Source organism: Ciconia boyciana, chromosome 2 (genome assembly GCF_034638445.1).
Source record: "Ciconia boyciana chromosome 2, ASM3463844v1, whole genome shotgun sequence".
NCBI lineage: Eukaryota > Metazoa > Chordata > Aves > Ciconiiformes > Ciconiidae > Ciconia > Ciconia boyciana.
The window spans coordinates 109,311,847-109,324,558 of NC_132935.1; the positions used below are offsets into that span (position 1 = coordinate 109,311,847).

A 12,712-nucleotide genomic window follows, 5' to 3' on the forward strand; every position below is an offset into this window, starting at 1 on the left:
TGGAGCCGCGCCAATCCGCGCTCGCCCCCAGCACCATTAATCGCCATGCATTATTCACAATCATAATTACAGAGCTCCATGCGCGCTCCGCGCAGCCGCCCCAGCCCGCCGCGCACACCCCACCATACCGCGCACACCCCGCCCGGCTAATCCCCACTCGCTCACCCGCTCACCCGCTCACTCCCAGTTTGGTTGGCTGGTTAGCGTTGCTTTTTTTTTTTTTTTCTGGTTGGTTGCCTTTTCTGTTGTTGTTTGGTTGGTTTGTTTTGCAACTCGACTTTTTATTTGCGAACAGTTATTTCCATCCCCCAGCCCCCTTCCCTCGTTCCCAGTTCCTCCCCCCTTTCCACCTCCACGTCGCTGATGCCTCTGCAAAAAGCAGAGTCAAGACGGCGCAGTTAGCAGCATGTCTCGTCGAAAGCAAGCGAAACCCCAGCATCTCAAATCGGACGAAGAGCTGCAAGCGGAGGTAGTTTCTGAGCACGGTAAGGGCTCCCGGCGCCTCTTTCTCCTTCTCTCTCCTTTTGTGAGTGTGTTTCGGATGGAGATAGGTGGATTTATGGTGATGGTGAACATGGGAGCGCAATTACTCTGCAGCGGGAGAATGGGAATTAGAGCAGCTGAGGGGAGAGGCAGTGGAACTGAGAAGTTAGCAGTTTAGCCAAGTTTCTGCAGCCCACCCCCTGGCTAACCATCCCTCTCAGCAGCTCCCTCCCGGCCTCCCGAGCGCTTTTATCGCGGCTGGGCTCGGCGGCGGGGCTCGGCCCTCCCTCCCCACTCACCCGGGCTCGGGCAGCTGCATGAGCGGGCACCCCAGAGCAGCGCCTGTCTCCTCCTCCTCTCCGCTGCGTTCCCTCTCTCCAATTTTTCGGGTACCCTTTTTTCTCCCCCCGCTCTCCCCCGGGGGTTTCGGAGCGGGCAGGAGCCATGTTCCCCTCGCCCTGCCGGCAGGAAAGTTGGGGCGGCCGGGGCCGGGGTGCCCTGCCTGGGGCTGCGGGCTCCGGGGGTCCCGCGGCCCGGGGGCTGCCGGGCCCTGGGGCGCGCCCCCGGGGCAGCCTCAGCGCGGCCGGTGCTAGGGGCTCCCCCCCGCCGCCCCGGGCCGCCCGGCGCAGGCTGCGAGGGGAGGCGCGTTTCTGGGCAGCCCGCTTGGGCTTTGGGCTGCCCCGGCCGCTCCCCCCCGTTTGCCCCGGCAGCCGCCGGGGGAGTGGGGGGACCGTCGCTCGGCGGCGGGCAGGGATCGCCGGTAGGAGCGGGCAGGGGACCCCGGCAGGAGCGGGCAGGGCCGCTCGGGTGCGCGGGGGCAGCGGAGTGGTTTTCATTATTTCCGAGAAGGTAGAGCCGCCGCTTTTCGGCTCCCCCCCCGCGCTGCCTTCCCCTCTTCGCCTCCTGGCTCTGCTGCGACTGTAATTATTATCAGTGGTAGGTGACACGGAGTGCCACCACCGCCACCAGCCCCTGTCGCGCCGGCTGCAGGCAGTGGGAAAGGGTTATTTTCTCGCCCATCCGCCATTCTTCGCTCCCTCCCTACACGCAGACACACGCACACTTGCCTTTATGCATCTGGGCTGCCCAGGCTGCTAGTGAACAAGTGTCCAAAGCTGGAAAGATTTGGGCTATAATAACTCCTTATTTCCACTTTGCTGTATTTTTTTTTCGAGAAGAGGGCTGCAGGGTTTTTTTCTTTCTTTTTTTTTTTTTTCTTTAGTTTTAATTTCCTTAGTAGTCCTTGGCATTGCAGCGTGCAAAGGCATGCCACAGCCCATACTCACTTTTCCTGGGCTAAGTTGAGAGCTTCCACTTGAAAGTTTTTCTTTTCCTCTTTGCATAGAGCACACTGCTGGCTTAGTTCCTCGCATAACCAAGTGGGAGCCCCAATGTTTTCTGCTTTCTGTGTGGGCCCCTTGCTCCACGGTTTTATCCCACCTCTCCCTCCCTTCGAAAAGAAAAAAAGTCATTCTCCTGCTTCAAAACTATAATGACTTTTAAGTTGCATCTGTGGGGAAAGAAAGGCAGCAAAGTTGAAGCCTGAGGAGGATTTTTACTATTGTATCTGAACTTTACAGCCCTGAAGCTTAAGGCAGCATGAATCCACTCATCAGGTTAAAACATCTGTCAGACTGGCAAATCGTTAAGCCTCCTGCTCCTTCCCAGGGTATTTGGGGAGCCAGGGAGTGAGTCCCACACTGTCCAGAGCCGCTAAGGGGGGTACTGCCACTGCTCCAGGAAGACCCACTTGGGTGTTGACAATAACAGACACACAGAGAAATGCTTCCTTCTGTCACCGCGGAGGAGCAAAGCAGTGCATTTTCAAAATTTAATTTTCTTCCTTAGGAAACAGTGGTCGTGTAAAATAAATTCATACAGGCAAGCAGATGAGAATTAGTATTTTATTATGTAAACAAGATTTGTTGAGCCCAGCCTCTCTTGGGGTGGGTTCTAGGTCTAAGAATTTATCACTAGCATTATAAACTTTTACATGCTCTGAATCCATTTCAATACAGAAAAATAAAACCCCACTACTTCATTATGACACTCCTGGCGAGTTAATAAATTGAAAAAAATTGTTAAACTAGGTTTTTGTTTTGTTTTGTGAATCTTATCTATGTAGCCATGTCACCCGAGATTAGAACAAGAGATATGCTAAAAAGAAACGCTTGCATATGGTGGGTAGATTAAGGACAAAGAATCTTTTTGTCATGGAAATGTTTTTTTTTTCCCCCCTTTTTTGGGGGGTTTTGTTTTGTTTACTTCATCACATAGAATTTCTCACACTTGGTTTGTTTTGTATTGCCCTCAATGACTACATGATCAAATGAATGGATTTATTTCTGCCGAATGAGAAAGACAGTCTTTCCATCAAAAGGACTACATTGCATCCCAGTGAGGAATTTTAAAGCGTTATTATTGTGGTCGCTGAATAGCACAAAATCGGCTTTCACAGCAGCCCTAAAATGCAACAACGTAAATACTTCTCAGCCTTAGAAGGCTGTTATCAAAATGTGCTGTTTCCTTTTATTAAAACATATTTTAAATAATAGAGTGAAACCCTTCATGGTTAACAATTAACAAGCTAAAGTAGTGCTGTTGGTTTTGCACTTTCATTTGAGAAATGTGAACAAGGTGGAGACAGGATACACGAGTAGAGGGCTATCTAGTGCACATTAGTGTAATGTAAATCATTTACACGTTATATTAGGAAGCCTAATGATTGCTATACTGAAAGCAATTTTATAGGCCAGATATAATGAGCGCTCCAAATCTCATGAATTAAAACACTTATTGTCAAGTCAGTGTTCTTCGTTTCTGTTTACAGCTGTAATCAAGATATTGCTACAGTTCCTGAGCATATTTTGCAACAGGCCAAAAATAGTTTGCGCAGTGCAAGAATATTTGTCATTTTTAGAAGGCAAACTGTTTAAGCAGTATTATTTGATTCATGTAGCCTTTTCACTAATTTGGCTGTTTATCTTCAAAGGTGGAAGTTGTTGTTAACACAAGATTAAGCAAATGAAGCTTTCTATTTATTTAATGAAGTCATCTTTAATATCACCTCAAAATAGATCTTATTAAGTGAAGCATTTAAAGATGAATGTCCCATAAACGTAATCCTTAGAGTGAAGGAACATTCATAGTAGCAGAGAGAAGCCTGGCAGTTTGGGGAGCAGAACGGAAGATAAACATTAGGCCGGATTTTAAGTTGCCACCATAACTTTCATGGTAACGTTACCACAGAAGTTTTATAATCAGAACAAATAATTTTATAGCCAGCTTGGGTTACAGCATAACACGATTGCATTCAAACAAGGCAATGTTGTGATGGTGAGAAACTGTTGGAAATCTGAAGATAATTAGCAATGTCATCAACTACAGATTTACACTCAAAATAGTTTGAAATTATTTGTTGAAAGTGAAATGCTAAAAATATATTTTTTAATAATTTTGAAAGGAAGTGTTAACAAACATCTGGTGATGATATATTACTTGAATAATTGCACTATAGAAGAGTGAACAAAAGATAGCTATTAAAAAAAAACACTTGAGGTTACTAAATAGAAGATACGATGGAAATAATTTAAAAGCAGAAGCAGAAGGACTCAGATGACTGCCGGTAGAATACAATAATCTCAGTTTCTCAGTAAATGTAAAGCATTGTAATAGCTGGAATTACATTTCTAATATACTTGCCTAATTCAACAGATTACAAACGAATCAGAATTATAGATACAATGCACATGCTTCAACTCCAATTAATTTTTATATTAAACCGTGGATATAGCATTTGTATTTTTAAAGTAGGGATAATAAAAAGGGTTTTTGTAATACTGAAAAGTGATTCTTAGAGTGTGCAAGTGGTGTTCTGGTAAGGGTGCCGACAAATGATGCTTTGGACTTTTTCATGCGAAGTTTGTGGCAAAGATGTATCATTGTTTAGTCTGAGGTGGAAGGGATACCTTGTAGTGAACTGTGTAATGACAGTTTTCTAATGTGCCTTCTGCAATCATTTTTTAAAATATCGGACCTGTTTTTCCCCCCACTCTTCAATCCATGTAACATAGTCTAAACTAATAGATCTTTTTCATCCTGGTAAAGTGGGATTGGGCTGTGCAGTTTTGAGCAGTTCGTGACTGCACTCGGTATTCTTCTGGAGTATGTGCACAGACATACATGCTCCGCTGCAGCAATGACACAGTTCGCTGTGGAGCAGCCAGCTTCATGTGAGCGTGTTCACTCTATCTGCATATACAGAGGGTAAAAACACATTTTGGAGGGACATTCCTAAGTACAAAATAGAGGTTATTCCACATCGCTTAGACAGTATTGCCTTTAAAACTTGAGAAGTCACAAGCAGCTGTCAGTAAACATACAACTTAGGTGATTTTCAAAATGTTTGTTCTGAGGCAACTGTAAGAGAAGGCTTTTTGTTTTGAAAAATAAAGACCAAATAAGTATTGCTATAAGTTGTCCCTTTGATAAGAAAATGTAATTGAAACTTTATATAAATAGTTCTGCTATTATGGTAGAGACTTAACATTCAAACTATGTAACATCTGTATTTGTATAATTTTTAAAATATTCTGTTTTGAACTGTATTAGCAATAGGAAAATATTTGGAATAAATAGGAAACTACAACAATCAGCCAATCTGCTGATATATGTATAACAATGAAAGAAGACAAAACTGGGTCAGATTTTATCTGGTGGTGCTGATCTTGAGGAATTCTTACCATCTCCTGAGGTGCACATTAAGGCTCTTTTTTTGGAGTGGGAGGGAGGAAATTTTGAAAGGTGTTGGTTTAAATTCTGTGTAATTAAGCTATTAATATGCATACATTTAGCTGTTGAAAATTACTTCTCCTTGCCTAAGAAAGAGGAAATGCTACAATTCAAAAAATGGGTGGCATTTTAAAAAAAGAATAAAAATAAACAAATTAATAACGAGTATTAGGGCCATTTCCGAGAAACAGTTTGAGTCCTGGGAAGATTTTCTGGATATCTTTCCTTCATTTGATTTGTTGACTGCCAAGCCAGGACAAGCATATCTGTTGACTATCCATCAGTCAGGACATGAGTCAATCACTTTTGCTGATAATAAACCAGGTCTGGCATGACATTAAAATAGTTAAGTACTGACACATTTTCCAAAATAAATCATGTAAAAATAATTTGTTTTGTAATACTGCATTTGTAAAATGAGAGTAATTTGCTGTATTTTTTTCAGAGGAAGCATGAGTAAATCTAGTTCCAGCAGTAAATTTTTATTGACTTGTACATTTCGATGTAAAGGGCCAAAATCCTGTTTCCTTTACTCTCTTAAAATTTCCCACTAAATGTAGTGAAGGTTTTCCATTAATAAAAAGAAGGGAATTTAGGCCAAAATATACTTTTAGGAGCTGATTCAGTTATAGTGCTGTTGGACATAGAGTATATTCCTTCTTATCAAGGAAAGCCCCTTCAAAACTGGGAAAGCCAGAAAAGTAATTGTTTAAAAGGGTGATAGAAAACCATAATTAACCATAACCATAAAGTTGAAAAGTGAAAAGATAGTGGACTAAAGAGTGAGGTCTTTAGTATTTCCTTGCTGTAGTTAGGGTACACAAAGTGAGCACACTTGAAGCTAAATCTTTAAAAAGAGCCCTTCTGAAACTCTTATTGCCAATCTCTAATACTGGTTTCCCCCCCTCCTGCTTTCACCTCTCGCCCCCAAAATTTTGACCCTATCACTGATTGTAAAAGAAACACCACACAATTTCCAAACTTTTGACACAGAGAACGAGGCACATGGAAATATTTGGGAAGGCTGTTGACCTCCTCCAGGAGCTGCCAGCCGGCCGGCCAGGATGGATGCGTGGGGCATGGGTGCAGGAGGCACAGGTGGGTGCTGCCCTGTGCGGTCGCGCAGCAGGCTGCTCCAGGAGCTCAGCCGGGGAGAAGGTGGGATTGCAGAGTGCCAAGAAGCTTCCCCAGGACTCTCCCTGAGGGTGGGTAGTTAGAAGTGCTTTGACAAGGCTTGCTGATTTAACCTTTGCCTGCTTTGCCCTGCCAGGGGTGGCCACTAGATGTCAAGCTCATAATACAATTAGTACATCTGTGCAGTTGACCTTGGCAGCACGGCTTACCACTGTTCTCTTAAGTGTTAACACTGAATTTGAGTGTTAACTAGAGATCCCTCTGAGTTTGCTACATGCTGTACAGCTTATCAAATGCCCATCTAGTTCAGCACAAATGTTTACAGTTCTTCAAGAAAGAAAAAGGTTTCCTTTTGTGAAGCCCAGCATCTTGAGCTGCTTAATTAACCCTGCAGGTGCCGCAGTATTTTTGTTTTAGATAATCAAAACCAACTCACTGTTCAGTGTTTCAGGAGATCCCTTCTCCTGGTGCCATTTGATAATTTTATTTTATGATTTTGTTGATGCAGTAATGTTGCCAAAGCTGGAAATTATGAAAGCTAACAAATTTGTTTAGATCTTTATGTGCTTTGCTATCCTGTGCAATACCGCAGTATACGGAATGGTAAATGAGCAAAATGACTGAGCTGCACAACTGGCATCGAATCACTCCAGGTTTGCTCTTTCAAGCACTCCTGCATGTGAGTAATTTTACTCAAAGGAGTAGTGCCATTGAGTCCAGTACTTGTAAGTTCAGTTTTGAGATGCTTAGGAGATGCAAGATTGGGTCCCCACATTGGCTTCTCTTATTGTGAGCCTCCAAACACAAATTTGTCAGCATTTCTGTGGTTGTTCAGAGAGTGACTGGCTTCATTCTGCAGGGTGTTAGAGTTACGTACTTCAAGATGTAGTTAATGATACACTTTTCAAAATAGGAAAGCTATGCAGAATCTAGTGATCTGCTTCTTTCTTCTCGTTTATTTGTTTTCTTTTGTTTTTTCAATGTCTTTTTCATATCAGCTATGTTAGAAGTATCGACTTCAATTTTTTTTAGGATTCCCAATAAAACTTGATGCGTTCTAAATAAACTTAGTTCCTACAAACTTCAGCGTATTTGTACACAAGTTCTACACAACCTGAAATTAATGTGTACATGCCATAACAGCCAACTGAATAGCTGTTTATATGATTTTGAAAACCATAACACAGGTCTTATTTAATACAATATCTTGCGCAAACATTCCAAACAATTTGTGAAGCTTGCATCTGTTCCACATCTGCGTACACGTAGAAAGGCACCAGTGTTTGAGATAACGAAGTGCTTCACTGCACAGATTAGAAACTGCAAACGTTTTAAACAGAATATAGTTAGTGCCTGTGCCACAGGTGGCTGTTACTTAACAAATTCTGAGATTTAGGCTACTGAATAGATAAAACCGAGTGTGCCAGGTCAGTACTGGGTTTTGCATAGCAAGAGTGCCCTCCACTGTTCAAATCCATACTAACAGCTTTTGTGGTCTGAGAGAAAGGACAGAAAATTTTTCTATTGAGCATGGAATTTCTTCTACATTGTTAAACACAGTAGGGGTCTCTATTTGTCTCCTCCTGTTTCACAGCTTGGGCTCAGTATGTGATAATTCATCTTTCTTTATGGGATTCAAAGCTATCATAAAGAGTTAAAAAGAATTAATTTGCAAGAAAATAAACGTGTTCTAACAATTTAAGAAAACTTTCTTTAAAAGCTCCATCAATTGTAAGAGATGATAAAGCTAAGGAAAAAGTAATACAGTTCTTCTCAAGGATCAATAACGTTGTTACAAGGCCACTGTTTGCAAATGAATATAATTTTGGAAACAAATTTATGGGTTTTTTTTAATATATTTTGTTACTTTATTTAAATTGTGCTTGGGGAAAAATAAGTTTGTGCATTTGCATTATAGGAGTAGTAAATAATTGTTCTGTATTGGTGCGCTATGCTCAGAGTTTTATTTATAATATTGCTTGTTTAAATATACAAAAATGCTGTGAGTTGCACTTTGAAATGATTATTGGATTTGCATGTGAAAGCATTTTATACATCTGTCTTCATAGTTAGCAGACATTTTATCTTTAGCTGATGTTAACAAATGCAGTTTTTTCTGAAACTTCTTCACTGTTCGTACGCTGCTTCTCAGTGAAAGATCAGTGGGCTTTTTTTGTTCCTGAAAGAAATTCCTACATTTAGAAAATATTAATTGTCTCGATTATGCAGCCTTGAATGTAGAAATAATACTAATTCATACAACACTTTTCCATGCTTTCACTTGTATAATTGCATATAGTCTAAAAAGAAGCTTCAGAAAATATTTTACTCACACATTTGTTGGATTCCTTTACAAGACACTTTTGTTTGAATGCTTGAGGAAGGTATAAGCAATTTGAAATAGATGAAAGCCTAGCAAATGTTGATTCTCTTACCTGATTTTATCCAAGTGACTTATGAATCATACATAATTTGAGGATTCTATGATACAGAGTAACAAAATATAACAAAATACTGCATTGTCAGAGAATATTTGATTGTAATAGTCCTTATTTAATATAATTGAAAAGGTGCTTTTCAGGTCATTTGCATGTAGAGAACTAGAAGTGATTTAAGTTGAGACAAAATGAAAAGATTCTGGAGCAAAGATGAAATACAGTGGAGTCGGTTGGGGCTTTTTCCGGACTGGAAGCAGTTAGTCCTAAGAAAGGGGTCATTTAATAAACAGGATATGTTTTCAGAATTAACCTGACTAGAATGTGATGTTTAATTTCAGTCTCTTTCACAAAATTAGATGGCAGCATATTTGAAGCATCCATTCATTGTGTTTTCCCTTGCACATCATGCAAGAGGCTTTCCTCTCACACAGAGCAGAAAGACATCTGCCTGCAATAAAAATTCAGAACTAGTAAAGCCGGGTTTACAAATCCTGCATGCGTGTAGTCAGAAGCTGTGGCAATTTTTTCTCAACTCTACACATTTTCTGACAGTGACTGAAGGACCCACGGCACCCTTTCAGCCCTCTCCCTTCCTCTTGGATGGCGAGAAAGCAGGCCAACACCATTCTCCCTGCAGCCATGCATTGCTCCAGCCTGCAAAGTGGTGGGTGCACTTAGTGAGGGTGGCAGGACAAAGCTTCTCAGCGTCTACCCCTTGTACCCTCCTCACTGAGTCAGCAGAACACCTGAGTGGCTTCAGGTGTCACCATCCCGAAGTGACTTTCTCAAAATACCTTCGTCTGGATTTCTGTGGGCTAATTTTAGGGCCAGACCCCAGTGATGCAAAGTGGCAGCTCTCTGCTGGAGCCACGGCAGCTCTGCGGGTTGGTACCTGCTTAGGAGCTCGCTCCGGGTACCGTTTGAGAGATGTTGCCTGCAATTTTTCACCTGTTTTTGTAGGGTAAGCTTTATGTGCTGTAATTAATCTTGCATCCCGTAGCAGCTTCAGATTAGTCTGTTAGCTTTTAGACTGCTAATGAGAAAAAGAAAATAACTGAGAGGTTATTAGTGGCTGAGATCCCGACTGCTTGACAAAACTCCCATTCAACACCTTTTGTGTAACTAAGAACTGCAAAATTCAACCCATGCCTATAAGATTAAGCAAGTGCTCGATTAATTCCCCCAAAGTCCTTGAAAATTTTTACTGCACCACATCCTCACTGTAATAATAAAAATGATTGTTTCTCTTCAGGAAAAATAAAAAGAAAAAAGATTAAATTCTTCAGTACTTAATGGATTTAATCACTTTGTAATAAGTCAGAAAATGAAAGCAAGCTATAAAACATAAGGAAACATGGAAAAATGCTATGTTTTCCTGTAATAGGTATCTGCTGTAACTAAAAACAAAAATTAATTTTTAGCTTAATATTTTAACATTTAAAATTTTTAATAATCTGGAGTAATGATAAAATTATGGTATTGCTTTCTGTCATTCATAAAGTGATCGAGTTTTAACAAACAACAAAAATATCCTTTCATGTGGAGGCATGTGCTTTTAAGCTTTATTCCCTGTTGAAGTCGGTGAGGACTTACACTTCAAAAGCAACAATAAATACAGTACCTTAGTGCTTTAATATTTCAGTACTACTGAAAGGGATGTTAAAGACCTAATTTGTGAAACACTGGGGCAACGTCCATTTCTCCAGTACACAGATATTAAAAATATTTATCCATTGTTATTTTCAGTCTTGCTTTTTTCCACCCTGGAGTGCTTGTTTGGGGCAAGACCACAAAGACTGCTGTTTGCATGACTAGTTCATACTCTTTCAATCCCAGTAATTTCAGTGGTGTTTCTAATGTGAGTAAAGGCTTCTCATTTGAGTAGGAGTTGTTGGATTGAGCCCATAGTCTGTCATTTTATGAAGCGTCTTAGTAGCCTCAGTGTGCTGTGCAGGGAATGTACCATCATCTATGGCAAAGTAGCGTTTACTTCGGTGCCATCTGTGTCACCTGCTTGCTTACCAGTTCAAGAAAGGGAAGCTTTGAGAGAGATTTAACTTGTTTGATTTCTTAAGAAATGCCAGAATAATTTATCCTAAATGCAAATTACTGTGGTGAGGTTCTTTGTATGTCTACTTTGAAGTTGATTTGGGGGAAAAAAACCCCTAACAACTCTTTAGCATTATTCTCTAAAATATTTTTCAAAAGCATTCCTTGAATATTTCAAGACGAGTGAGATGAATGTACTTCGATTGGTCATTTGAAAAGTATTCTCACTATTTTTAAGGCTTGAGAGTTGAGGGAAGGAGGAATACAAAACAGAGCTGTAGGTCCCCAGTTAGTATGGGTGCAAGCCTGGTCTCCCTGAGATAGCACAAAACTAGCCATTTATTTCATTGAGAACAGGGCTGAGCACTGGTCATCTGAGAAATACCTATACTGCTGTATTCCACTTGTACTTTTTCACAAGTTATATTTCAAATGCAAACTGCTGCTTCTTTGAGTTTATGAGTTAGTACACTAGACTGGTTATTATCTTGAAATGCTGAACAGGTCCATATTGATAACCTCCTGGCAGTGGGCATCAGTAGTTTAGGTTTCTGTTGGAAGCTTATGCATTATACATATTAGTTTTGACATATATGTATCATGAGACCGTCTTCTAGTGCAGAAAATAATACCTGTTTTGATTGTAAATGTTCACATTTGGGCTTGGTGATTACTGTAAAGTGCCTGACATAATTAGCTTACTGGTGTTTTGATCAGCTCGTTCTAGATCAGCGGACAGCCATATTTGAATGGCTACATTGCCTTAATCCATCACTAATTACTTAAACCTTTTGTGCAAAGTTTATTTAGAGAAAGCTCTCCTTAAACAAAAGAATAGCGATATATAGATAAAAAGCTGGAAGAGGAGCTGCACAGTTTGCAGCTTCTTTTAGAATTAATCCTCCTTTGCAACCATGCCTTAATAGTAGCAGTAGTAGTAGTAGTAGTAGTAATAATAATAATAATAATAATAATAATAATAATAGGCATCTCTTACCCAGTTTGCCAAGGTTTGGAAATAAGCACTGGAAAATCTTCTCAGTGAAAGCCTTAGGAGAGATGTGGTCCCTCCGTGCGTGGTCAGTACTACCAGCCAGGGAACTCAGTAGATTCTGAATAAGGACCAGACGATCAGCCCACCTGACTGTAAAAATGTAAATCTGTTATGTAAATAAAGATTTGTTTGAGTTGTCTTAGTTCCGAAAGACTCTGGAGAGAGGTGAGCATGTTGGGCACCTCACTGGTCTGTACTCTGCATGCTTTCACTTTGTGAAAGCTGAAGTATGCACTGAAAATGTGGTTTGGAAACCTGCTTTTTCACTTACTCATTTTGGGAGGCTTTAGGTTTTTCAACATACGCTTTAGGATACCTGTGGCCAGTACGCTCTTTTTCTGTGGTGAATCATGTTATCTTCTGTGATATTTCTGTAACACAATATAATAGTTAAGTTTCTACAGAAGCATTTACCGTAAGGATTAGTCTAGTATTGTCTAGCAACAGCTATACGTTATCGATCTTAACCCAAACAGTGTAACAACTTCAGCACTTTGTGCAGAAGTCTTAAATAATATTTGACGGTTTTCAATTGCATTTTATTCCCCCCTCCCAAAAGGAAAAAAAGGAAGGGAAAAAATCCAGTAGTACTCAAAGAGGAGTTTTCATTTTAGCTAGTAAGTACAGTAGAATTTTGTGTAAATAATATTTAAAATTAGGAAAAAACATTCAGTGATAATTTCTTAATAGGAAATGCATCTCTTTTATTTAGTGGCAAGTGCTGGATATATGAATGTATAAATATATAGTGCCATCTTAACAG

General features: G+C 40.6%; 1 protein-coding gene across 1 annotated transcript in view; it reads left to right on the top strand.

Annotated features, from left to right (window-relative positions):
• The first annotated feature begins 383 nt into the window (after positions 1-383).
• The window catches only part of SALL3 (spalt like transcription factor 3), a 19,714-nt gene continuing 7,385 nt past the window's right edge, over positions 384-12,712 (top strand). Inside the window, exon 1 of the mRNA XM_072851399.1 lies at positions 384-485. Coding sequence (XP_072707500.1) covers positions 407-485 — 79 coding nt within the window. The 5' untranslated portion in view covers positions 384-406. The remainder of the gene's footprint in view (positions 486-12,712) is intronic.